At 40.2% G+C, this 27,788-nt stretch overlaps 2 protein-coding genes and 1 long non-coding RNA gene across 6 annotated transcripts in view; 1 reads left to right on the top strand and 2 right to left on the bottom strand.

Annotated features, from left to right (window-relative positions):
* aff4 (ALF transcription elongation factor 4) overlaps positions 1 to 1,074 on the bottom strand; it is a 103,499-nt gene extending 102,425 nt beyond the window's left edge. For all 4 annotated transcript variants that reach the window (XM_043703319.2, XM_043703318.2, XM_087995238.1 and 1 more), the window contains exon 1: positions 734 to 1,074. The gene's annotated coding sequence lies outside the window, so the exon portion shown is untranslated. The remainder of the gene's footprint in view (positions 1 to 733) is intronic.
* Positions 1,075 to 1,110: 36 nt separating this feature from the next.
* LOC148147501 (uncharacterized) lies at positions 1,111 to 2,618 on the top strand. Its single transcript, XR_015759713.1, has 2 exons — positions 1,111 to 1,534; positions 1,631 to 2,618. It is a non-coding gene; the product is annotated as an uncharacterized LOC148147501 (long non-coding RNA).
* A 10,749-nt stretch (positions 2,619 to 13,367) lies between these two features.
* zcchc10 (zinc finger, CCHC domain containing 10) lies at positions 13,368 to 27,199 on the bottom strand. Its single transcript, XM_043703324.2, has 4 exons — positions 27,159 to 27,199; positions 23,627 to 23,788; positions 15,838 to 15,876; positions 13,368 to 14,304 (listed from the first exon to the last, which is right to left on the bottom strand). The coding sequence occupies exons 1-4, from the start codon at positions 27,197 to 27,199 to the stop codon at positions 14,049 to 14,051; spliced, it is 498 nt and encodes a 165-aa protein (XP_043559259.1). The 3' UTR covers positions 13,368 to 14,048.
* Between the last annotated feature and the right edge of the window lie 589 nt (positions 27,200 to 27,788).

The following is a 27,788-nucleotide window of genomic DNA, read 5'->3' as shown; positions in this document are numbered from 1 at the left end:
TTTGCACTCCTCAGCAGAACGTAAATGCAGTCAAGTATTTTTTTTTAAAAATTGGCAAAAAATTAACAATCGCAGTCACATGTATCATATTAATAGTACCATGGGAGTTGGGGCGGGGGAGAGAAAGTGGGAGTCCTTTACCGAAGTTCTTCCGCTTCTTTTCCAAGAAACTGCGTGTTTAATCGTATTGCTGCCAACAATCCTGGGGTTTGTAGTTCTTACTGAGCGCATCAAATACCATGAGAAGGAGCTTATTGGCCGGGAAGGACAACTACTCCCGGGATGCAGTGTTGCCGCTACGCAACCTCACCTCCTGTAGACCCCGTTTGAACAAAAGGGTTCGGCCGTAGTGACGTCGCATCGACTAAAACTGTTTTCGGAGAAGGAGGGGATAAAATTCAACCTTACACATCTCAATTCCCGACATCCCAAAGGACGGCTGTTTTTTTTTGGGGGGGGGGGGAAGAGGGGGGAGAGTGAGGAGAAGGGGACGATAATGGAGCAAATTAATGAAAACAGATTTATAAAAAATTACAAATCTGAAAAACTGAACACCGCTGATATAGTTCTACATTTTTGAAGCGAGGCGGGGTGGGGCGGGTGACAGAGGAAAGGATGTTCGTTAAACGGATAATAATCAGTTTGGATGACCAGCTCCTTCACCAGCAGCGGGAGGAGGGAATTTCACAGACTCCTCGGGGCCCCACTGAAAACACCGCGGCGGCTTTGTTACCTTCAGTCCTGTCCGAGGTCCTGAGCCATTCTCGCACAGCGATGCACTCAGGAAAAATAAAGGAGAGAAAGACCAGGGTGAACCCCGCCGGGTGAGGGGGTAGGGAAGGAGTAAGAGAAGCTCCAACGGAACCGGCCGGGCCGCTCCTACTGCCTGCCGACCGCTCTCGGAAAGCAGACAACACCTTCCTTCCAGATCGACAGCCGCCTGTACAGTCCCTTCGCGTTCATCGCAACGTTGTCGTCACTACTGCTGCTCCAAGAAATAGACATATATACATATTAAATAAATAAAAGTTTTTTTTTCCCTTTTTTTTAAAAAAAATAACAAATGGAATCACGCATCCGCCATTTTAGGTGCCGGCCCCGAGCAAGAACAGCTGGTAACCAGGGGAGAGAGCGTCACGTGACCTTCGGCGCCCGGGGCGGGGCTTACCTGCTGCCCCAGAGCATCGCGGGATACTAAGAACACGTGACCGAAGGCAACCTGGCCCCGCCCACTTGTCTCCAGGTGTAAAGTTGCTCTGGAACGTCAGCAGCTGTTTCCAAAGAAGACTCCCGGTACAGTATGGGGTAACCAGCCCTGTCTCAGGGTGGTCCGTTTACAATCATGTGTTCACGTCCTGGATACATTTTAGCGCCTCACCTATTGATGTTTTATTTTAAAGTGCAAACCTAAATTACACTTGCATATTCAAGGGATAAAACTTAAGAGGGAGATGATGGCAGTGCAAAGCCAGTCACCCTCGGAAATGAACGCGTTGCTACTACAAGTTTGCACTATGCAAGATGAGTCGGCTTGGTATGTCTTATTTGTCAATTGTGCAGATTTCTTTTTACCAATGTTCCTTATTCTTGAAAGATTTTATATGATTTCGTTCTGCTTCTTTCCCTACAGACGCATACATTTGTTTCTTTTGTAACGCGACAGTTGCTTCTTGCTGAACCCCGCGTTATAGAAAAATCGCCCTTTTAAAAACAGCGCTTGGAGTGTTTGCCCTATCATCGCGTTACAGCCAACACACGTTTTAAAAGTTCGCAGCTTTAGAAACTGTAGTTCGATTTCTTCAGATATTTAAAAAATCTGGAAAATGTAGAAAACGGATGAGAACAGGATCCCACTCTGCCCATCCTGTCTGTGCTGGCCAAAAAAAACGATGCCATTGATCACGTTTTCCACCAGGTGTTGTTTCCTTGGTGGTTATGGAACTTCAAGTGTATTCGTAGACGCTATTAAATCAGTTAAGAATTTCTGCATTTACTATACTTTTAGACAGTGATTTTCAGATTCCTACTACCCTAAAAAACACTCATCTCCCCTCTAATTCTTCAATCAATCCCTTCCAATCTCCTTTCCATTTTGTCCAAGCTCCTTTCAACTTCATACACCCTAAACAGATCTCCCCTTGGCCTCCTGTGTTCCAAAGAAAGAAAAGTTAGTCAAATAGGGATTTGCACCAGATTCAGGGAGAGAAAGAGTCCGCAGGATCGGTAGTATCGAGGGATCATTGTCTCATTCAACCAAAGTTGTTGGTCCTTCCTTTATCAGAACAATGATATTAAGGTTTGTAATCCCACAAGACTGGAATGTGAGTGTTGACAACAATGGATGGGAGGAATTTCTGAAAATGTTTGGAGATTTTTTAACGAATAATGGTTTTTGACTGATCCTTGAAAATATCAATTTCAAATTCACATTAAAATAAATGCACATTGCATATGTCATGTTAAAATATTACATAGAAAATTCATATGCATGCTTTAGTATTCTTGCCTTTGAATGTTACATGTGTGGGAAGAGCTAGACAGTGACATTTGGAAAATTAATAATTCCATAGTAACTGCAGCTGTTCCAACAATCATCCAATAAACAGTAATTGTGCATATATGTGAGAAGTCAGTTCTTTAATCAGATTTTTTTTCTTTTTAGATTTTCTTTCTGAAGCATAATTAATCACTTTCACATTCAACTTGTGTTCTTTCTGTTTTGGAAAAATAAATCAATTGCAATGCTAAAAGATAGGTTTGCACTAATAGCTAAAAGGAGAAAGTGAGGACTGCAGATGCTGGAGATCAGAGCTGAAAATGTGTTGCTGGAAAAGCGCAGCAGGTCAGGCAGCATCCAAGGAGCAGGAGAATCGATGTTTCGGGCATGAGCCATTCCTGAAGAAGGGTTCATGCCCGAAACGTCGATTCTCCTGCTCCTTGGACGCTGCCTGACCTGCTGCGCTTTTCCAGCAACAAACTTTCAGCACTAATAGCTAAAAACATACTTTCTGTGAACTGTAATACAAATTGAGTTGGCACATTCACTTTTTGCACCTTCTGACACATTCTGACTGTGCCAGACTTGGTGTTAATATTAAATATTTCTAGACTTATCTCCAGTAAAAACTTTAAACTTCGTGGTTTACATTGCCAGAGTTTTTGTAGCAAACAATACATGAACTCTACACTTTTCCACTACAGTTGTCCATGAAGTATAAAATTACGGACTTCATAATAGTTAAATTATGAAACATAATCAAAACTTAGTTGCATATATTCATCATTCAGTTGCTTTCCAAACAATTTTGGGAAAAATGAACCATAAAGGAAGAATGCCTGAGAAGGACGTGCATTCTGCAAAAGTTACTATATACTCCAAATGCTGCATTCAAAGAATGGCATCCTTTGTTAAGTGAAAATATCAATGGTAAACTGAAGCATTTGAGAGATTAACACGTTAACTTTCACAAAAACATATCTGTAGATGACACCCACACGTATTTATATAGCACCTTCAATGTAAAAAATGTTCCAAGATACAACACAGAAGCATTACAACACAAATTTAATATTGAGCCAATAACGAGATATCAGAACAAGTGAGCAAAAACTTGATGTAATATGTAGGTTTTAAGGAGCATTTCAAAAGGAGGCAAGGAAAGTCAAGATGAGAGAGATTTGGGAAAGAATACTAGAGTTAACTGGAGTAATGCAGCTGAATGCATGAGCAACAATGTGGAATGATCAGAATGAGGGATGCCCAAAGATGGAATTAGAGGAGTGTTGATACTTTTGGAGGGGTGTGGAAATGGAGATCACAGAGATAGTGAACAATTAGATCAAAATGGGATTTGAAAACAAAGATGAGAACTTTGAAATGGAGAAATTGCCAAAATGGAAGTCAATGAAGGTCAGGGATAAGTAAGTACTTATGAGGCAGAATGCAGACAGCATTGGATGATCTGAAGTTAAATCTAATATTATTGTAAGTTGTTTTTGATTTTTTTTCTGTTAAAGCTCCATTTCCTTCATCATCATTGGTTGTTCCATAATCATTGCATTTCACCTGTGATATTTTTCATTGTTGGCACTTTGAGCTAGTTGCTAATTCTGCCTATACCTGGTACTGGGTAAGGATTATTTGAAGTAGCTTGCTCTTGCCAATCCTCCTTTGACTTTACTTTGTCTTGAACCTAATTAGTGGTACAGAGTACAGCGCAGTAGAGTATGGAATTGGCACTGTTCTTGGATGCCAAAAGGATTTATTGCATGCTAGTACTATATTTGGTCAGACATAATTACTAGAGTATTAGAGAGCTGGTACAGATCCATTTGCTCCCTCTGAAAGCTAGAGTACAACTTATTGTTTCCACCAACAATTCTGTATGACATAACCAGAATAAGTGGAGTTCAATCTAACAAGACGATTAACTCCTGCAAAACCATTACTTTATATAACATCATTCCTGACTTCAAGTCATGATTCACACTTCTCATAAAACAAATTGTCGAATGTTTTTGCATTTCATATCCTACATTCATTAGACACTGGTTCCTTAGATCATGAGGTATGAACTTAACTGCATGTTGTGATCTCGACTCTATCCACTCATTGCCAGATTTGGATTGATCATGTCACACATTACTGCAACATTCTTTGTCAATCCATCAATTACACAAGGACAGCAGTGGAGAAATCCAATAGGCCTGTGGAGAGAGAAACAGAGTTAATATTTTGAGCCTGGAATGCTTGAATCATGGAGATGTACAGCACAGAAACAGACCCTTCGGTCCAACTCATCCATGTTGACCAGATATCCTAAACTGATTAAGTCTCATTTGGTAGCATTTGGCCGATATCCCTCTAAACCCTTCCTATTCATATACCCATCCAGATGCCTTTCAAATGTTGTTATTGTACAGCCTTTACTACTTCCTCTGGCAGCTCATTCCATGCACCAGCCTCTGCATGAAAAAGTTGCTCCTTAGGTCCCTGTTAAACCTTGCCCCTCTCACCATAAATGTATGCCCTCTAGTTTTGGACTCCTCTATCCTGAGGAAAAGACCTTGGCTATTCACTCTTTCCATGCCCCTCATGATTTTATAAACTTCTATAATGGTCCCCCCTCAGCTTCTGTTGCTCCAGGGAAAATGGCCCCAGTCGATTCAGCCATTGCATATAACTCAAAATTCTTTAGAAATGTTCTCTTCTTTATGCTGAAGAACATTCCTTCCCTGCTGGATTCACTACTGCTTCATCCATGTTAAGAATATGGCTAAGTTTTTAACGTTAATGAAGAAGAAAAACAGAAAAAGACAGAATTGGTTTAAAATATGTGCATTGCTTATGATCTCTGACACACTTGCATGCAAGTTTCTAGATACAGAACTGTGTGTAGTTTTCTGTATGTAGTATCAAGTTGAATGTTTTCAAAGGATAAAATCAGTTAACTATCAAACACATTAGTTACCAAGTCTGTTCTGACATCTACCAAAATTCACTGTAAATATCTCCAGTCTCAGATTCTTTACAAAACACCAGAACAGCCAATCCAGAGCTTTGAATGATATGCTGCGTGACTGATTATTACATTTTATCCAATCTCATCTTGCCATCAGTAACACTTATTATAAGACTAAACAACCCTTCTCCAATGTTTCTTCTTTTGTCCAGCAGAGTGGAATTGTCTTGTGTAGTTTCATTGCAGTCCATTCACTGGACTACACCTCCTTCGACCCACCCACCCCCAACCCCCATAAAACGCTATCCGTCACACCCAACTCCTCCGCTTCTGCTGTATCTGCTCCCAGGGGGAGCAATTCCACTCCAGGACATTCCAGATGGCCTCCTACTTCAAGGACCACAATTTCCCCTCCAGCACATCTCCTCCACTTCCCACACCTCTGCCCTTGAACCCCACCCCTCCAATGGCAACAAGGATAAAACCCCTCTGGTCCTCACCTTCCACCCCATTAATCTCCGGATACAGCACATTATCCTTTTCAATTTCCGCCACCTACAATCTGACCCCACCACGAGAGATATATTTCACTCCCCACTCCTATCTGCGTTCTGCAGAGACCATTCCCTCCATAACTTCCTTGTTAGGCCCAAGCCTCCCACCAACCCAATCTCCACTTCCAGCACCTTCCCTTGCCACCATAAGAGGTGTAAAACCTGCGCCACACCTCCCTCACCTCCTCCAAGGCCCCAAAGGATCCTTCCACATTCGGCTGAAAATTTCATGCACATCCAAACACTTCATCTACTGTGTCCATTGCTCTCGATGTGGTCTCCTCTATATTGGGGAGACAGGATGCCAACTTGCAGAACGTTTCAGGGAACACATCTGGGTCACATGCTCCAAACAACCCTACCACCCTATAGCCAACCACTTCAACACCCCCTCCTACTCCACCAAGGGCATACAAATCCTGGACTGCCTCCACCACCAAATCCAACCCAACCGATGCCTGGAGAAAGAATGCCTCATCTATCTTCTGCCTTGGGACCCTCCAACCACATGACATCAATGTCGATTTCACTAGTTTCTTCATCTCTCCTCCCTCCACCTCATCCCAGATCCAACCCTCCACCCTCTTGACCTGTCCTACCTCTCCATCTTCCTTCCCACCAATCCGCTCACCCTCCTCTCTGACCTATCACCATCATCCCCAACCTGTAGCTACCTATTGCCTTCCCCACTACCCTCCCCTCAGCCCCACCCCCACCCTCCTACTTATCTCTCAGCCCCTTCCCCTACCACAGTCCTGATAAAGAGCTTATGCCCGATTCTCCTGCTCCTCGGATGCTGCCTAACCTACTGTGCTTTTCCAGCGCCACACTTTTCGACTCTGATCTCCAGCATCTGCAGTCCTCATTTTCTTCTCCATTGCATCCATTGAAATTCATATAATACATTTTATGCTCTGGTTGTTTCTCCTTTTTCAGCACTGTCACGTTCAGGTTCCCAGAAATTATTCCTAATTGCCTCTCAAACTGCACATTGTTCCTCACCAGAGACTGAACATATTGATGGCACCTACATTACCTTTCCATCACTTCTCTTGGCTACCTCTCTGCTGTCAGACTGCTTGCCACATCAAGCTTTAGATAAATTACTACTTCCTCCAACGCAAAACAGACAGGTTGTAAGGGACCAAATGTCCATTCCCTTGATTAGCTCAGAATGAAGTTGTCCATTGACAATTTTGTGTGTTTTGATCAATTTCATATCCTATCCATGAACAAGCATACCTCCATCAATTTCTGTAAGCATCTATCTCCATTCCTCCACAACAGTGTTCCTTAAAAAAGGTCTTCTATCATCCTCAAACTCCAACTTGTCCAAACCAACACGTTCTCCAAACAGCATCCTTAGCTTTTCTGAACCACTTTGACTCATTTCTAAACACATTTAACTTAAAATTCCAATTATCATAAATTTACTTCATTCTGTGGCTGCAATACAGGGCGGCACGGTGGCACAGTGGTTAGCACTGCTGCCTCACAGCGCCAGAGACCCGGGTTCAATTCCCGACTCAGGCGACTGTCTGTGTGGAGTTTGCACATTCTCCCCGTGTCTGCGTGGGTTTCCTCCGGGTGCTCCGGTTTCCTCCCACAGTCCAAAGTTGTGCAGGTCAGGTGAATTGGCTATGCCAAATTGCCCGTAGTGTTAGGTAAGGGGTAAATGTAGGGTATGGGTGGGTTGCGCTTCGGCGGGGCGGTGTGGACTTGTTGGGCCAAAGGGCCTGTTTCCACACTGTAAGTAATCTAATCTAATCTAATCTAATCTAATCTAATCTAATCTAATCTAATCTGTAAGTAATCTAATCTAATACACATGAAACATAGAAAAATAGGAACATGAATAGGTCATTTGGCCCTTCGAGCCTGTTATGCCATTCAATATGGGTGGCACGGTGGCACAGTGGTTAGCACTGCTGCCTCACAGCGCCTGAGACCTGGGTTCAATTCCTGCCTCAGGCGACTGACTGTGTGGAGTTTGCACGTTCTCCCCGTGTCTGCGTGGGTTTCCTCCGGGTGCTCCGGTTTCCTCCCACAGTCCAAAAATGTGCAGGGTCAGGTGAATTGGCCATACTAAATTGCCCGTAGTGTTAGGTAAGGGGTAAATATAGGGGTATGGGTGGGTTTCGCTTCGGCGGGTCGGTGTGGACTTGTTGGGCCGAAGGGCCTGTTTCCACACTGTAATCTAATCTAATCTAATATGATTGTAGTTCATTATCCAACTCAGTATGCTGTATCTGCTTTCTCCTAATACCCTTTAATTCCTTTCATCCTAAGAACGGTATCTAACATCTTCAACCAATCCAATTTCTCTTCACAAATCAGTCATGGTCAGACAGTGAAAGCGGCAAAGGACATATTGGCCTTCATAACAAGAGGATTTGGGTAAAGGAATAGGGATGCCTTGCTGCAATTGTACAAATCCTTGGTAATTCCATTCCTGGAGTATAATTTGTGGATTTGGTTTTCTTATCGGAGGAAGAACGTTCTGGTTATGGAGGAAGTCCAGCAAAAGTTTACCAGACTAACTACTGAGATGGCAGGTTTGATGTATGAAGAGAGACTGGACTGGTTAGGACCATATTCTATGGAGCTTCTAAAGATGAAGAGGATCTCAAAATCCTATAAGACTCTAACAGGATTAGACAGGTTAAAGGCAGGAATTCCTGACGACCAGGGGTCAATTTAAGGATACATGGTAAGTCATTTAGGACTGAAATTAGAAGAAATGTCTTCATAGAGAGTGGTGAACATGTGGAATTCTCTTCACAGAAAGCAGTTGAATAGTTTCAAGGAGATAAATATAGTTCTTAGGGCTAAAGGGATCAAAGGGTACGAATTAAAGTGGGAACATGGTACTGAGTCGAATGATTAACTGTGATCATGTTGAATAGTTGAACAGGCTTGAACAGTTGAAATGCCACCTCCTCTTGCTTCTATTTTCTGTGCCAACCCAGAAATCAATCTAGCAAACCTTTGTTGCACTCCCTTCAATGCCAGAACATACTTCCTCAGATAAGACAATCAAAACTGTATACAACATGTCAATGTAGTCCCACATTTGCCCTGTACAATTGCAGCAAGACATCCTTACTCCTGTATTCTAATCCTCAATGAAGGCCAATATACCATTTTCTGCGCTTTTATGTATACTTCTAAGAACTGGCATACAAGGATACCCAATCTTGTTACATCTCCTCTCTCCCCCAGCCTACCACCATTTAGAAAATAATGTCTTCCAGTTTTTGCTACCAAACTGGATAATCTCACGTTTATCCACATTACATTTCATCTGCCATGCATTTGCCCACTCACTCAACTTGACTAAATCACACTGAAGCATCTCTGCAACCTCCTTGCAGCTCACCCTCCTCCCTAGCTTTGTCTCATTGTCAATTTGGAGATATTACATTTAGTTCCTTCATCTAAACTATTAATCTACATGTGAATAGCTGGGGTATAAATTCTGTTCCTTATGGTACTGCACTCGTCACTGTCTGCCATTTGAAAAAAAAAATGCATTTATTCCTACACTGTCTGACAAGTTCTCTATCAACCTTCTCCAGCCTCATTATCAATTCTGAATACCTGGATCCCATGACTGACTATGTACCATCCTCTCCCTCCACCAAACATCAAGTAACTAAGTTTTCCACTTCCTTTGTTCAACTCATTCCATAAATGCCCATTTCCATTCAAGTGATAATCTGACATCTTCCCTTGAATTCAATGGCATTACTATTGCAGAATTCCCAATAAGAACATCTTGGGAATGCTGACCAGAAACTGATCGAAATACATATAAATGCAGGGACTTCACAAATAGTTCATTGGCAAAGTGTTCTGAGGTGGAAAACTAAACTGCTGACAGCTGAAAGCCTGCCCAGAGACACAAGTCAAGAGTGTGATAGAATAATCTCCATTTGTCTTTGAGTGTCACTCCAACAACACATGAGGTTTGGCACCATCCAGGATAAAGCAGACTGCTTGATCAGCAGTTTGTATTAGAGTGGTGCTGGAGTGACATTGAAAGACAATTGGAGATGTCTCTGGGCAGGCTTTCAGTTTAGGTTTCTACTGAACTATTTATGAAGTCTCTGCATTTATATGTATTTAGATCAGTGTTTGATCAGCATCCCACCCAAAACTTTAAAAACTCATCCCTTCACCACTAAGGCACAATGGCAGCAGAACGTACCTCGATGAAAAATGCACTGCTTACTAAGGGTCTTTTAACAGAACCTTGCAGACCTATGAATTCTACCACTTAGGACAAGGGCAACAGGGGCATGGAACACTCATGTTCCACTCTAGACAACACATCACCCTGACTGAGAACTGTATTGCCTTTACTTTCTCAGCAGCAATGGAGATCTAATTGCAGTAGATGGACTGTAGTGGTTCAAGAAATTGAAAATCTCCACCTTTATGACATTTAGAGATGGGCAAGAAGTGCTGGCCCTGCCAACATTTAATGAAAGAATAAAAAGCAGATTCCTTGTTTTTGAGTTTCAGTTGAAGAACAAGGGTCCAATGTACTTTCTATAATTCTTTTTTAAGAAATTGTACCAGGATATTCATAGTTGTAATATTTTTATTTAAAAGCAGAAAAGGGAATAAATTTGAATTAATACAGTCACAGAAGTAACAATTGGTTTTAGAATGTTTAATCCACATCATACTAAAATACTGGAAACACTTTTTAAAAGATTTATATAAATATGAAAATCTGATTTAGACAAACAGTGTAACATACAAAAAAAAGCCAATGTTGATGAAATTTTACTGCACAATGCTTTAAATAAGTTATAGGCTGTCCCTCCATTTAAAGATAATACAAACATGATATGCAATGATTTTAAAAAAGGGCCCACATCACCAAAAACTAAACTATTTTAAAACTTTTGCTTTCATACACTGCTTGAATGAGTCAATAAATTCACTACACTGTGTAAAATGAAGCAGTTTAAATTAAAAAGATCTTGTGATTGCTTGTTTGAGTGTGTTGAGTAGGATGACACAGACAAGATGTGGGGCCATCTCAATGGTCCCAATAACAATGTTGCTCAAGAATAGAATCGTTTTGGCTTGTGTTGCCTACCGTTTCCCTTTACCCAATTTTATAACCTATGAACACTCTGTTCAGGATCAACAGGGCATAGTGTTAACTTTGTCAAAGTTCACAAAAGATGGCTGCAGCCAAGGTACTGTAACATGCAAGAAGTAATATTTTAGAGAAAGAGATTTAAAATTCTCAATGCATAAATTCACAAAAGCAAATGTAAAAGTACAATATTTTCATATAACAATTATATACAGAAGTTTTCAGTATTCAGGTCTTAAGAAGGTAATGATTCAAATCACACCAATGACAAGACATTTCATGCCTCTTCATAATTCAGCTGCTGGTGACACATTCTCACGCCTAAACTGCACAGAATAAAGAAAATGAATTTTGCAAAAACACACCTTACTTGTCGAAGCATGCAGCAACACAGTTTGGCAGAAAAGAATCAGCTACATGGCAAAACAGAGACAAGGCTGCTCCAAAACTTTGAAAGAATAGTAGCTGCGCAGCTTCAAAATAAGTCCTGTAAAATATGCACATATTTATGGAAAATTGTGAAGCAATTATCTTAGTTAAAGTTTAATACTTTTGAACATTTTTAGGTTTCAATAATGAGTTAGGAAATAGATCATTGCATCAAACTGGTTAGGTAGATTAAATAGTAAATTTTCAGCTGCGATTTACAAATTATAACAAAGCAACTTTATACAAAGCAATGTAAATGTAAATGAAAACAGACTTTTGTCTTAATTTGATGTATAATGCATCACACAAGTGCCCAAATTTATGCATGTTGAAAATCACTTAAACTATGACTCTATGTTGTAAAATCTAAGAACATTTTGCAAGGATTCATGTGGCACAGAAATGAGACAGGATAAATATTTTCCATCTTGGCAAAAATATATCAAGATGCAAAGGATACAAATGAGACAGAGCATAAGGACATGGAGGAGAAACCTACCAAAAAAGAAACGTTGAGAGATAAAAAAGATCTTGTTCAATTAAAATAAACCTCTGTGCTAACTATATACTTCAGATTATGAAAACTAATAGTACTTTTATGAAAACACTAAGTTCCAGTATTCAAACGTATAATATACAGCCATACCTTGTGGCTGTAATTATATTTTGATAACATCTTTGTATGAACTATTATACTAGATGTTTGTTTTACCTGCAGCATTGGTCAACACACTACTCAAGGCATTGTTCTTGAACAGTGTACAAAGGAATCATGAACATCAAGGTGAAATACATAAAAATGCAGGTAAATTTATTATGTTTAAACGGAGCGCAGTCACAGCATTGAAATTCAGGATGGCCATGTTTGGAATTATTTAATTTTAAAATGCTATTATTTTTAAAAATTGACACTTTATGGAAAATTATGTTCAATATACCTCTGCAATATACCTCTGTCTTGTTTAGTTCTAAATGAAGTTCTATTTCTCTCTGAATGTAGACATTCAATTTTTCTTTACTGTACAGTGCTTGATTCACTATGGACAATTGAAAATATTTCTAATACCTGTTATCTTTATGGCTAAATAAGAAGGGGAAAAATGCACTGATTCTGGTTCAAAATGGTGATTAAACAGCCTCTTGTCCATTTTGTTTGATGTATTTATGGTTTAAAACAACAAGAAAAGGAAACAAGAATCATGTGGATGAGAATACTATTATAAATAAGAAATGGTGGAAAAACAATTAAGGACATTTGGCATCTGTTTTGAGAGAAAGAAAAAAATCACAGAAAGTTGGACAATGACAAAAGGAAGGTGTATGATAGACAGCACGGATTGTCAGAAAAATCAGATCTCCAGGGTCAAAGGGAATAGCGATGAGGCAAGAAAAGAATCAAAAGTGTGCCCCATCAGCATCTGGAGGATTACTTCTTTTGTCATTTGCTCTCTCCTGTCTTCCACCCTTTCACAGATCTTTCTTTTGTCCTTGCCCCACCCATCTCTTGCTTAAAACCTATTGACATTTGTAACTTTTCCTTGTTCTGATGAAAGGTCATAGACATGAAACATTACCTTTATTTTTCTTGCAACACAGAAGCTACCAATCCTGGTGAGATTTTTCCCTGATTAGTTTTATTTCAGATTTCAGGAATCCATTCATTTAATTATAATTTTGTGACAGATTGGAAACTATACAAGTATAGCATAGAGAATACACGTAACAAGAGCAAAAAAAGTGAAACACTACTATTGCCTTATTTTCCTGTGAACAGGATTCCCTATGTCCAAAAGAGTTCAAGGAAAGCGTGAGGAAATATAATGGCATATTTCAACATTTAAAAATTTTGATCAGGTAATTAAGAAAAATCTATTTCCATTGACCGACAAATCAACAATTTAAAGTTAACCACTTAAAGAACAATTGGAAAACTTTGGCAATTTTTCTTTTAATATCTACACATTGCTTACATGTCAAATAGACCAATAAACACTGATAGAAGGACAATCCATAACTACATTTAAAGAGAAACAGATAAACATCCAAAAAGAAAACAAATAGAAACAGCACAGATTAAAGAACCAAGTGAATAACTTTTTCAAAGGATCGACCAATAAATGAGGCCACTTGGCCTACTGCCTGTGCTGTAAAGGTGATTCTGCAGTCCAGAGATTTATTTCTTACAGTTTTGATAGCTGACTACTTTGGTGTCTGAATGTTCTCCCCCTAAATTACTAGAGTTCAGATAACAGAAACACCATGTGCACTGTAGAGAAAAATATATACACTTTTAAAGGAAAAGGACCACAGATCAAATATGCAGACAAACGTCGGCCACGTACTGCACATCTGGTCAATACTTTGTCTATGTGAATTCCAAATATGAGAAATTAGTTTCTTGGTTTAAGTGCCTTAAAATGAATACATCTAGAGTTTTGAATGAAAGAAATCATTGATTTGAAATTGTCACAAATCAAAGTCACAATGTCACGATTTCCGCCTCTTTTTTGGTGGCTCTTCCTCAGAGCTGCTAATACTACTACTGGAACTAGAGTCAGAATCTGAATCAGAGGAAGATGATTCACTGGATGATGATGTTGAGGATGATGAGGAGCTGTCAGTTGAGGAACTTTCATCGTCACTGCTGCTGCTCTCTGATGTGGAGGAATTGGATGATGTTTCACTATCTGAAGATGAATCAGTGGATGAAGTACTGCTGCTGCTGCTACTAACACTCTGAGGCCTTGAAATGAAGAGTGAATATACAAGACAATTAACTCCTTATTATATAACAGGTCATGTAAAATCTCTTGACTGGATATCATACTGTGCATGCATTAGAGGCAGTGTTCTTGTTGTGCCTGTGTTCCTTTTTTGCCATTCATTTTGGTAGAAATTCTTCAATATTACTTTAAACAACACAAATTATATCAAGTTGCTTGATATAGGGAAATTCTACTAATTCAACAGATAACTGTATATTATGTTGACTATACAGTTATCCACAAGTGGTGGCAATCTAAGAGCTGCATGTCATAGCTTTGAAATCATATAACTGCTCATGTGATAACCACCAATACCCAACAAAACACGAATCATTTTTTAAAACTAATTGTCATTTGTAGGATCATGCTAGTGTCTAAATTGGCTTTGAAGCCTTTTGGAACATTATCAGAATGCACGAACAGCTCTACATAACAACTTGCAAAATATTTGCACTGTTAATGAATCATCAACCCAGTGTTCCCACTCACCTGAGAGATAAAGTGAGCAGAAAAGAAAGGCAAAAACCAATTATAAGTCATTCTGCTATAACACACATTTCATTAACACATATTCACTATAATGCAATTGATGAATTGAAGATACTGTTGCTAAAGCGCAAACGTTTAAAGCATGTATGTGTTATAACATGATTCCGGCCCCATTAGTTTAAATGGTGCTACTATTCCACAATTTTCTTAAAATATGAGCTTGCACAAGAACAGAACCACCGTGTTATAGCAGAACTGACTACAAGGGAAAAATAACTTAAGGATATCTCTCCTTAAAGCTGAAACTTGAACAAAACAAGTTCTAGATGACCACACTGATAATGAGGTCACCTAACAGTTCACCTATCCAATGTAGAGTATCTTAATCTTAGCTTGAAATCTAACCAACTCTCTTTTGAATGTTGAGAGTAAATTTGCACTGACTGCAGAAGTTGACACTTTATTCTTCTGGAAAAAGAAAAACCTTCTGACATTTGACAGAGCTCTGTATACAGTATACATTTCAAGGTGGCACGACAGTTGCCTGTAACACCCCCACTCCACACTTGTTCATTTCACCCTAGTATTGTTCTAACAATTTCATGCTAGCACGACTGTTCCTTCCTTTCTTCACTGTTCCTCTCAGTGATAATGTTCTGGTCACTGCATGGTTCAAGACTCCTCTTCCTCCTTGAATACCCAGTTCTATTCAATTATATGGAATAGCAGAAGATAGAAAGTAGCATTATTGTAGAAAGAAAAAAAAATCAGTTGGAACTTGGCTTGGAGTGGAAATTCCAGGTATTACAATCATTTGGCAGATAATTATAGAGAAAGGATAGAGAAAAGCTAATGTAAATTCGCAATACTAAAGTACATAGAGGTATTTTGGAACTGGAGTACTATTGGTACTGGAGAGATGAGAGGAGTGCTGAGAAGTACTGATAGGATAGACAAGAGCAGGGATATTTTGGAAAAAGTACTCAGCAACCGTAATAAGTTTGCAATTCTCAAAAGCTTACCTTTTCTTCTTCATCTTGTTTTCTGTAATTCCTTGTCCACTGTTTAAAGAAAAATAAATGAACAATTTTAGTTAATATTTAGGGCTGTAGGGAGTTCATGCAAACTTAATGGCATTTTCTTCCCCCAAACCTCCTGAGAAATGAATAACTTTTACTGCAGTATGACTCCCTGTCCAGTGCACAATGTTTGTGAGAGCCTACAGCCAATCTCATAGCCATGCTGAAATTGGTACATGCACAGTTCTTCAACGGATAAATTATCACTGAGTGTTCATCCAGCGGTCCAGGTAATTTTCTGAGGACCCAGGTTCAAATCCTGCCATGGCTGATTGTGGGAATTTGAATTCAATAAAAATCTGGAATTAAGAGCCTGAGGATAACAATGAACCCACTGTCGATTGTTGGAAAAACCTATCTCGTTCACTAATATCTCTTAAGGAAGGAAACTACTGTCTTCACCTGGTCTGGCCTCCATGTGACCCCAGACCCACTGCAATGTGGTTGACTCTTAACTGCCCTCTGTGCAATTAAGCATGTTCAATAAACACCAGTCGAGCCAATGATGCCCTCATCCCATTAATGAATAAAAAAATGTAAACCTTAGTTGACTGCCTCCCTCCCTAGTTTGAGATTACAAAATTCAATTATAGTGTGCCTACTATTCCCTTGGTTATCAATTTACCTCAATCTTTGAGAAATGAACAAATTAATTCCAATCATCATGCAGAGATCAAGGTTGATAAATAAATAGTCCAGAGTACAAAAAATTTTGAAGGGACGTAGTTGTATTGGAGGCAGTTCAGGTGCAATTCACTAGATTGATTCCAAAGGTAGTGTTTGTCTTATACAGAAATAGACCCTTTAGTTCAGTCAGTCCATGCTGAACATAATCCCAAACTAAACTAGTCCCTCCTGCCTGCTCCATATCCCTCCAAACCTTTGCTATTCATGTACTTATTCAAATATCTTTTAAATGTTATAATTGTACCCACATCCACCACTTCCTCAGGATGTTCATTCCACATGCAAACCACCCTCTGTGTGAAAGAAAAAAAATTGTCCCTTTTGCCCTTTTTAAATCTCTCTCTTCTCACCTTAAAAATGTGCCCCCTAAGTCTTGAAATTCCCCATCCTAGGAAAAAAAACTACCATTAACTTTATCTATACCTGTTATTATTTTATAAACTTCTATAAGCTAGTCTCTCATCCTTCTATGCTCCAATGAAAGAAGTCCCAGCCTTCTTTATAACTCAAACTTCCTGGTAACAACCTGGTAAATCTCTTCTGAACCCTGTCCGTCTTAATAATATCCTTCCTATAACTGGGTGACTAGAAAAGACCAGATTGAGCAGTTTAATCTAGAGTTTAGAAGGCATGTAATCGGGTTTAGAAGAATGAGAGAAGGTTTAATTGCAGCTCAAGGGGATTGACAAAGTAGACATAGAGAGGATGTTTTCTCTCGTGGGACAATATAGAATGGTCTTTGCTGGTTTCTGAAAAAAAAGACTCTCAATCTTCAGACTGACTACTATTCTTTGCAACATTATAAGCTGCTTTCTTCAATTAAAATCTGGAATTGAAAGGTGATCTCAATAATGGTGACCATGAAACAATCATAAAAAACTCATCTATTCACTAGTACCATTTAGAGGGGAAAAACATCTATTGTCCTTATCCTGATGTAACCTACATGTGACTCTCGGACCACTGTAATATGTTGGATTCTTAATTGCTCTCCGAAATAGTCTGGCAGGAGGCAGGAAGAACACAGCAAGAAGGGCTGCATGTAGGGGGAACTGCAGATAAAGGGCGTGGCAGGGGTAGGGTGAAGTGGGGATAGGTGAAGACAGGTAGAGGGTACGATCTGGTTGGTCAATGGGATACACCTGGGAGTGAATCAAGTTGATGGCAGGAAGGAATGGAAGGGATGGGGAGGGGCTGGAAACGGGATTGGGAAATGGGAAAGGAGATTATTTGAAATTGGAGAGGTTAATGTTGAGTCCTCGGAGCTGTCGGCTGCCCAGGCAGAAGATGAGGTGTTGTTCCTCCAATTTGCAGCGTGGTTTGTTGTGGCAATGGAGGAGACCAAGGATGGTCATGTCGGAAAGGGAGTGGGAAGGGGAATTAAAATGTGCGGTGACTGGGAGGGTCGGTCAGTCCCTGCGGGCCCGGCTGCAATGCTTGGCGAACTGTCCCTTGCATTTACCACATCTGGCAGAGATTTTCCTGACCATCCAATACTGTATTTGTTGCTTTTGATGTGGTCTCCTCTACATTGGGGAGACAAGATACCAACTTGTGGAATGTTTCAGAGAACATCCCCGGGGCACATGCACCAAACAACGCCTCCGCCCTGTGGCCGAACATTAAACTCCCTCTCTCACTCCACCAAGGACATGCAGGTTCTGGGCCTCTTCCACCGTCAAATCCTAGTCACCCGACAACTAGAGGAAGAAAACCTCATCTTCCGCCTTCGAACCCTCCAACCACATAGATTTAATGTTGACTTCACCAGTTTCCTCATCTCCCCTCCCTCCACCTTATCCCAGATCCATCCCTCCAACCTGGCACTGCCCTCTTGAAGTGTCCTACCTATCCATTCCACCTTCCACTCTGATCTATCACCATCTTGTCTCCATAACTCACTCGAAACTATGGAAAGATTAGAATATCAATTAGCCCTTAGTAACCATCTCTCAGTACCTGAATCGGCTGCAGGACATCAAACAGTTTCATCCACCAGCATGTCCCTAAAATCTGCTGCTTTTTATCTTTTTGAAATTTCCTTAAACACGACCTATTTCTATAACACTGTACTACCTAATCTAACTTTTACTTGGGACTACTATCTGGTACTAACATGCAGATTTATACTTTTTAAATGCATATTAAACTGCCTGTGTGGGAACTGTCAAATAACGGCAATAGTAGATGAAATCTCATGACCTAGTTGCGGCCAGTTTATATAGCCTCTGTATTTTTATTTAGCACACATATAATTTCTCACTTATTTAGATCATATAGGTCTAGTACTTAGACGATAAAGACCATAAGACATAGAAGCACAAATTAGGTCATTCCATCCGTCAAGTCTGCTCCACCATTCAATCATGGCTGATAAGTTTCTCAACTCCATTCTCCCATTTCCTCCCAGTAACCCTTAATCCCCATGATAATCAAGAACCTATCTCAGTCATAAATATACTCAATGACCTGGCCTCCACAGCCTTCTGTGGCAGTGAGTTCCATAGATTCACCACTCTCTGGCTGAAGAAGTTTCTCCTTGTCTCAGTTTTACTTGAAGGCTATACCCTCGGGTTCTAGTCTCCCCTACAATGGAAACATCTTCCCAACATCCACTCTGAACAGCTCATTCAGTATTCCGTAAGTTTCAATTAGATCCCCCTCATCCTTCTAAATTCCAAGCGTAGACCCAGAATCCTCAAATATTCCTCACATGTTAAGCTATTCATTCCTGGGACCATTCTCGTGAACCTCCTCTGAACACACTCCAGAGCCAGGACATCGTTCCTGAGATATTAGATTAGATTAGATTACTTACAGTGTGTAAACAGGCCCTTCGGCCCAACAAGTCCACACCGACCCTCTGAAGAGCAACCCAACCAGACCCATTCCCCTACATTTACACCTTCTACTAACACTACGGGCAATTTAGCATGGCCAATTCACCTAACCTGTACATTTTAATCCAGATCCTGGATTAGAATTCCTAAGTCTCTTTACATTTCAGACTTCTGAGTTTTGTCCCAATATAGAAAACAGTCCACCCTTCTATTCTTCCTATCAAAGTGCATGACCTCACACTATCCCATGTTGTACTCTGTTACTTTTTTGTCCACTCTTCCAACCTTGTCAAAACCTTCTGCAGCCTCCTGCCTCCTCAATACGACCTGTCCTGCTACCTATCTTTGTATCGCCTGCAAACTTAGCAAGAATGCCCTCAGTTTCTTCATCTAGATCGTTAATGTACAAAGTGAAACATTGTGGTCCCAACACTGATCCTTGCAGAACACCACTAGTCACCGGCTAACATCCTGAGAAAAACTCTATTATCCCTAACCTCAGCTTTCTGCTAGACAGCCAATATTCTATTCACCTCGCACCTTGCCTCTAATACCATGGGCCCTTACCTTGCTCAGTAGCCTCCTATGCAGTACCTTCTTCAAGTCCAGGTAGATAACATCCAATGGCTCTCCTTGGTCTAACCTGTGCATTACTTCCTCAAGGAAATCTAGCAGATTTGCAGGCATGACCTCCCTTGATGGAACTATGCTGACTTTGCCCTATTTTATTATACACTCCCACATATTCAGAAATGACCGCGGTTAAGCTAATTAAACTGTAATTTTTCATCTTTTGCCTTACTCTCTTTTTAAACAGTAGTGTCATGTTAATGATTTTCCAGTCCTCTAGGGATTCCTGAAAGATCACCACTAACACCTCCACTGTTGTTTCAGCTATCTCCTTTAGAACTCTTGGCCCAGATGATTTATTCACCTTCAGGCCATTCAGTTTTTTAGACTAGATTAGATTACCTACAAGGTGGAAACAGGCCCTTCAGCCCAACAACTCCACACTGACCCTCCGAAGTACAAACCACCCTCCTACATTCACCCCAGACTAATGCACCTAACACTACGGGCAATTTAGCATGGTCAATTCACCTAATCTGCACATCTTTAGACTGTGGGAGGAAACCGGAGCGCCCGGAGGAATTCCACACAGAGAATGTGCAAATTCCACACAGACAGTTGCCCGAGGTGGGAATTGAACCCAGGTCCCTGGTGCTGTGAGGCAGCAGTGCTAACCATTGAGCCACCGTGCCGCCCCTTCTTCTTGGTGATGGCCACCATACTCAGCTCTGGCCCCCTCACTCTCTCGAATTTTTGGGATATTATTTGTGTCTTCCACCATGAATGCTGATGCAAAGCAATTATTCAGTTCCTCAGCTATTTCCTTGTTCCGCACTACTATACCCTAAGTGCAATCTTTTCAGTGGCCCAATGTCCATTTTTGCTCTTTATATATCTAAAGAAACTTTTACAGTCTTCTTTTATATCATTGGCTAGGTTACCCTCATTTATTTTCTCCCTCCTTTTTTTTTGCTGGTGTTTGTAAACTTCCCAATCCTCTCATTTCCCACTGTCCTTTGCCACAATATATGCTTTCCCTTTTGCTTTTATGCTGTCCCTCATTTCCCTCGTCAGCTATGATTGTGTCATCCTCCATGCACCATGTTTCTTTTTTTCTCAAGATGAACTTTTGCTATGTCTCCTGAATTACTCCCAGAAACTCCTGCCATTGCTGTTCCGCTGTCTTTCCTGATAGCCTCCTCTCCCAGTCAATTCTGTCCAGGTCCACCCTGATGCCTCTATAGTTGCCTTTATTCTACTGTAATACCGTTATCTCTGACTCTATCTTCTCCCTCTCAAACTGCAGAGTAAATTCAATCATATTATGATCACTACCTCCGAAGGTTTCCTTCACCTCTCTTATCAAGTCTGCCTCATTGGACACTAAATCCAGTATTGTCAGTTTCCTAGTGGGCATCACCACAAGCTGCTCTAAAAAGCCATCTCATAGACATTACACAAATGGCCTTCTCTTGCAATCCATTACTAACCTGACTTTCCCAGTCCACCTGCATATTGAAATCCCCCATCATCACTGTAATGTTGCTTCTCTTGCACACCTTTTCTTTCTCCTGGTGTATCTTGTGCCCCAGTCCTGACTACTGTTTTGAGGCCTGTACACAACTCCAAGTATGGGCTTTTTACCATTGTAGTTCCTCAATTCCACCCACACAGATTCTACACAATCTGACTCTACTGCATTTCTTACCATTGATTTAATTTCATTTCTACTAACATTACTAACTTTAAAAGATAAAAGGGCTAACACCTCTTAATTATGCAAGCTCAGACTGGTCAGACATTCTAATCCCATTAGGAGTAACAGCCAGCATTTGGCAAGTGTGTAAACAATCTCCTGCTTCTCCAGGACAGATGTCACGCAAACCTGTGTAAAATAGATACATCATAGTGACGTCATAGTGCTAAAAGTTTAATGTATATAAAAACTGTGTATAAAAGAGGTGACTGTAAAACTTTACTTTGGATTTCATTGCTGCCTTGAACTTTGCTACTCTGGATGCTCAATAAAGAGGCTATTTCCACCACTGAACATGATTGCACAGTGGATAACCTCTCACTTATCCACTTTAAACTCTATCTGACAAATCTTGGCCCATTCGCATAACCTATCCATATGCACTTGTAAAATTTATTATTTCTTTATTGCAACTTACTTAATCCCACCTATTTTAGTGTCGTCTGCAAATCTGGCTATAATAGTTTCTATCCCTGCAGCCAGGCCATTTAGATAGATAGTAAACAGCTGGAGATGGAGAATCAAACTCAATGGCATTCTACTAATTACATCCTGCCAATCGATAAAAGACCCACTTATTCTGACTTTATGCTGATTAGCCAAACTTGTCCATATGTCTACATCATAACCTTTGTTTAACTAGAGAATACTAGTGTCGAACTCCAATTTCTTGTCCTCAAACTAAATTTGAAGTTCTCGCATTCTAAGATCACTCTTTACTTGAGGGTCCTTTACCATGAGATTCTTAATTAATTCCACAAAGCTACACCATCTCATTTTCCTTCCTACTTATCATTCTGAAAAAGAAAGGAGGATTACACTTCAATATTTAATTCCAAAACCTGGTCTCAGCACAATTCCGATGCAACCTGGTTCACTGGAACAGCTCTCTCTCCCAGTAGTGGTGTCAATGTCCCATAAATTCAAACCCATTTCTCCCACACCAATCTTTGAGTGTTGCATTCACCTCTTAAATCTCATTGACCTTGTGTAGTAATTTAGAGATGACTACCTTTTGGTTCTACTTTACAATTTAGCCCCTAACTGCTCTTATTCCCTCAGCAAAACTTGTTCCTCGTTTACCAAAATTGTTGCTACCCACGTGGTTCACAACAACTAGATTTTTTTTCTTCGCACTCCAAGTTCCAGATGAGATATCCTGAACCCTGGCATCAGGTAGGCAACATAGCCTTCAGATCCTCAATCCTAGCCACAGAGAACAATGTCCAAGCCTTACCAATACTATCCCCAATTACGACTAAATTTCTCTTTTCTCTCCCCACTGAATTGTTCCATGTATCATGGTGGTCGAACAAATATTTTGTGACTGCCTTTGCAATACAAAGTATAGGTTACACCTCCACAAAGATGGAGGTAACTTAAAAGCAAAGACAGTGAGGAAATTAAGGTAATTAATATCAGCCTTTATTACTGAGGAATTGGAATACAAGAACAAAGATGTATCGCTACAATTGTATAGGTGTTTGATGAAATTATACCTAGACAAGAGTGAGCAATTTTGGTCTCCATATTGAAGGCAGGCTATTGCATTGGACACAGTGCAGTAAAGAATCACTAGATTGGATCTATACCCTATTAAATTTAGAAGAAACATTGAAGCTTATAAAGGGGTAGAACAGATGTCAAGATGCTGTTTCTCCTTAATAGATAATCTGGAGAACAGGGATACAGTTTAAGGATGTGGAGACAATCAATGACAGAGTATGCTTGACAAGACGTACAGTCTTCCCCTACTCTAATTTCTTATGCAGTAGACTAGGGATCAAAGTAGGATCTTTCTGGTTCACATGCTCAGGCCTCCACACACTATTTGTCCACTAAGCCATTCAAAGGGATTTTGGTATGGAATCAGACTTACCTTGGTGGCAAGGCGAGTTTATTTTGTTTTTCTTTCAAAGTCTTCTTTAATTGCACTGTTCTTGAGGGTCTGTGCAGATACTTCCGTTTTCCAGTGCACTCATAGGTCCAATGGCCATATTCTAAACATTTCTGACATCGAACGTGCTGTTTATTAGCTTCTCTAAAGCACAAAAACCAGGGTACACAATGGATTAATTGATGAAAGGCATCATCCACAGTGCTATCAATAAATACCTGCTCAACAATACCCAGTTTGGGTTCTGCCAGGGCCAATCAGCATTTGGCCTCATTACATCCTTGATTCAAACATGGACATAAGAATGGAATTCAGGGCTGAGGTGACAGAGTGACTGCCATTGACATCAAGGTCTCATTTGATCAGATGTAGCAACAAGGAGCCCTAACAAAGCTGAAGTAAATAGGAATTTGGGGAAAAACTCTTTGGTGGTTGGAATCATGTCTGGCATATAGGAAAACAGTTGTGGTTGCTGGTGGATAATTATCTGAGCTCCAGGATATCTCTGTTGGAGTTGCTCAAGGCATTGTTCTCAGCCCAATCATTTTCAGCTGCTTCACCAATGACCTTTCCCTCCATCAGAAGGTCAGAAGTGGAGATATTCACTAATGATTGCACAATGTTCAGCACCATTCCCATAACCTCAGATACTGAAGCAGTCCATGTCCAAATGTAGCAAGTCCTGGAGAGTATCCAGGCTTGGGCTGAAAAATAGCAAATAACATTTGTACCACACAACTGCCATGCAACAACAAAATCCAGAAAGAGACAGAGGAAATCTAGTAATTGCCTCATGACATCAATGGCTGAGGATCCTGAGACTGCATTCATTACAGTTTAGAGAGTTGAGGGGAGATCTAACAGAAACTTAGAAGATAATGCATGGCTTAGAAATAGTGGACGCTGGGAATTTGTTTCCGACATGTGGTGATACGAGGATCCCTGGGCACAGTCTTAGAATTAGAGGGAGTCAATTTAAAATGAAAATGAGGAAACATTTCTGCAGCCAGAGAGTGGGGGCCTGTGGAATTCATTGCCCCCGGGGGCCTATGGAATTCATTGCGCAGTGGAGGACTGGATGTTAAATGTCTTCAAGACAGAGATTGATAAATTCTTGATCTCGCAAGGAACTAAGGGCTACGGGGAGAGTGCGGGTAAGTAGCATTGAAATGTCCATCAGCCATGATTGAATGGCAGAATGGACTCAATGGGCTGAATGGCCTTACTTCCACTTCTGTGTCTTATGGCATTGCCATCAAAGCCCCCATTATCAACATCCTGGAGGTTACCATTGACAGGAAACTGAATTGCACTAGGTATATAAATAGAGGATTCTTGTCCAATGATCTTCCTTGGTTTCAAGTCAGGAGGACTGCCTTTCCCTGGTTTTGGCCGGAAGAAAATTCAACTCTAAGTATTCCCAGCTTCAACATCTAATTTTTTCCTCATGTCTGTGAAATGCCTTGGGTTGCTTTTCTACACTGCTAATCATACAGATGCAAGTTTTTGTTATATTCCAACATCCAACTTCAGTCAAAACACATCAGTTTTCCTTGCATTTGATGTAAAATATTGGAATCAGTTGACAGAAGTAAGCTTGAGGATTATTTTAAAAAAATCTAGTAAACAATAATAGTCTCAAAAATAAATTCTTGGCTGAACAGGTTATTTAATCTTAGAGGAATTGATAGCTCCAAATGCACTATAGAAATCCTTAATGAGTTTCCAAAAGGATTTCAGATTTTACTTGGAACAGTTGAAAATTGTGGCAACCCGGAATAAATCACGTGAATTAAAAGAGATCAACTGAGGATGTAAAACAACAGGTGCTTGTTGGAATTGACATATCACAGAAGATACAAATATTGATCTACTCCTCTACATTGAGCACCTCTCCCGCAGCACCAGTTTGATGTGACTATTGTATATAATTTAGCTTAATGTCATCCTAGAATTGATGCAAATTAGTCAAATGTTCCAATAACAATATTTATGATCTAAAAGAATCAAAGTCTGCAACTTTGAAATTATATAGTAAGGGTAAACATGAAAACAGATGATAGCGTTTGTTATACCTTTGTGTGAAATATTGAATAAAAAGAATAAAACAGCTACCAGAATCTTAGTAGACATAGCATTGAACCAATGTGAAACAGCAAACAAAAAATTGAATACAGAACTGCATAGCTGAAGTAAGTAGGAGGGAATTACCAAATACTTAGTTCAGACTGCATCCTGAGAAAGATGGAATTTAAGATATCAGTGCAATGGATCTGAGTTATAAGGAGTGGCTGGATGGTATGAATAGTAATGGTTTAAAGGGTATGGGCCAAATACTGGCAAATGGGGCAAAGTCAGATTGGGATGTCTGATCAACGAGGACAAGTTCGACCAAAGGGTCTGTTTCCATACTGTATGACTCTGACTCATCCTGGGCATTTTATCCTGCAGAAAAACCTGAAAGATGACTGTGAAGTATTCAGAATATTAAAAGGTTTGGATTGTACTTTAAAGTACATCGGAACACAAGTCAAATTAGAAGATAAATTTAACACTGGTAAGTTTTTTTTATACAAAGTACCAGCATAGACTGGAATGTTTTAAAATGAAATTGTATGAATACATGAAAAAATATAATGTGCAAGCAAAACAAAATGCTTGGAATTATTTTTAAAATTCTTGGATGAGCAAAACTAAGCTGGTCATCCTAATATATAATTATGTTGTGAGCTCTTCAAAAAGTCTAAAATAGTTACTTATAATTAATACATGAGTGCCCATGAGCCCCTTAAAACGTGTCCAACTAACCAGAGTAGAGTGTGGGGTGCTGGAAAAGCACAGCAGATCAGGCAGCATCCGAGGAACAGGAGAATCGACGTTTTGGGCATAAGCCCAATTAAGGGTTTATGCTCGAAACGTCGATTCTCCTGCTCCTTGGATGCTGTCTGACCTGCTGTGCTTTTCCAGCACCACACTTGGATCTCCAGTCCAACTAACAAGACTTAGTTTGTTTTTAACGACCTGCAGGTTTTGTGGACATCATTGAAGATTTTCGAGATAATTGTAGGAAACGTTAAAAACTGACTTAAATCAGATTTTGTTTTAATAAAAATCAGAAAGACGTACAAAGCCTAATTTGGGATGACACTCGCTTACTGGGTGTTTAAAATACATTTTACTTATGCGTGGTGCTTTCACATTTAACCGATTTTGTAATGTTCGGATAAATTTCACCGCTGAAATATTCTTCACGACAACAGTCCTCCCCGAAGTCTTGGCGTCCTTTCTCGCCGCCTGTGGAATTTAACTACTCTCCATTTCAAATAGGAAACATCTGGTGTTTGTGGCTGGAGCATCTCCGAGGCCCTGGGCTGAAGATGAAATCTGCCTGACACCTTTAGCCCTCCCGCCGACGCAGTTTTTACCTCGAACCCATCTACCCAACCCTTGGAAAGCAGCCATTTCAGTCTCGATAAAAAAAAATCATTGGCCGTTCTAGAAGCTGAATACTCACGCTTGTCTACGAGCGATCAGTCTGTGCATAGGCGTCGCCATCTTGGTTTCCCGAAATGCATCGGGTCCGTCACTAAGCAACAGCCCTGAAGGTCCTGAGCAACCCTAGGCCTGAACATGCACCAAAACTGATTTCACCTCTACTCACTGGGGAGTACTGTTCTCACCTGTACATCCTATCTAACCAACGCATTTCAAATCAATCCTCTCTGTATATGTCCTATTCGATTAGTGTCCCCACAGATTTGGTGTGTGTTTTGTAACTGCTTTTGTATCATGCTATGCACACTTTGTCTGTTGAGGGATTGGAGAGATTTGGCTGAATATTGGGATTGAGTGCTACTTAAAGAAACATATTTTATAATCAACCTGTCCAGAAATGTTGCTATACGGCTCTGGAGTAGGCTTAATTGTTGGTGTTGAGTTTTCTTTATTTTTCATTTATTCGGGTGCCATGAAAGAAGTACAAACTCAGTAACACTGGGACAGGATCATAATCAAAGTTCTGTTTTTGGATTTGACCTGAATGTGGTCATTTCTAAATTGTGTTGTGCTGCTTTTCTGTTCTGGGAGGCTATGCAGTATTTGTTGCCTAACCTTAGTTGTTCTTGAGAAAATGAGATGAACTGTC

The sequence above is a fragment of the Chiloscyllium plagiosum genome, unplaced genomic scaffold, assembly GCF_037043375.1.
Source record: "Chiloscyllium plagiosum isolate Xiang-an unplaced genomic scaffold, Cpla_swu_hap1 HiC_scaffold_16, whole genome shotgun sequence".
In the NCBI taxonomy this organism is placed as follows: domain Eukaryota; kingdom Metazoa; phylum Chordata; class Chondrichthyes; order Orectolobiformes; family Hemiscylliidae; genus Chiloscyllium; species Chiloscyllium plagiosum.
The sequence above is the reverse complement of the archived record's forward strand: the minus strand, read 5'-3'. Positions and strand labels throughout refer to the sequence as shown.

What these genes read in the sequence shown, in the direction of transcription:
- zcchc10 (XM_043703324.2), bottom strand. Translation starts at nt 27,199, where the DNA reads ATGGCGACGCCTATGCACAGACTGATCGCTCGTAGACAAGC. An exon ending in CTGATCGCTCGTAGACAAGC is followed by an intron (nt 23,789 to 27,158) that starts GTGAGTATTCAG and finishes TTTGTGCTTTAG; the next exon opens with AGAAGCTAATAAACAGCACG. An exon ending in AACAAGATGAAGAAGAAAAG is followed by an intron (nt 14,305 to 15,837) that starts GTAAGCTTTTGA and finishes CTTCATTTCAAG; the next exon opens with GCCTCAGAGTGTTAGTAGCA.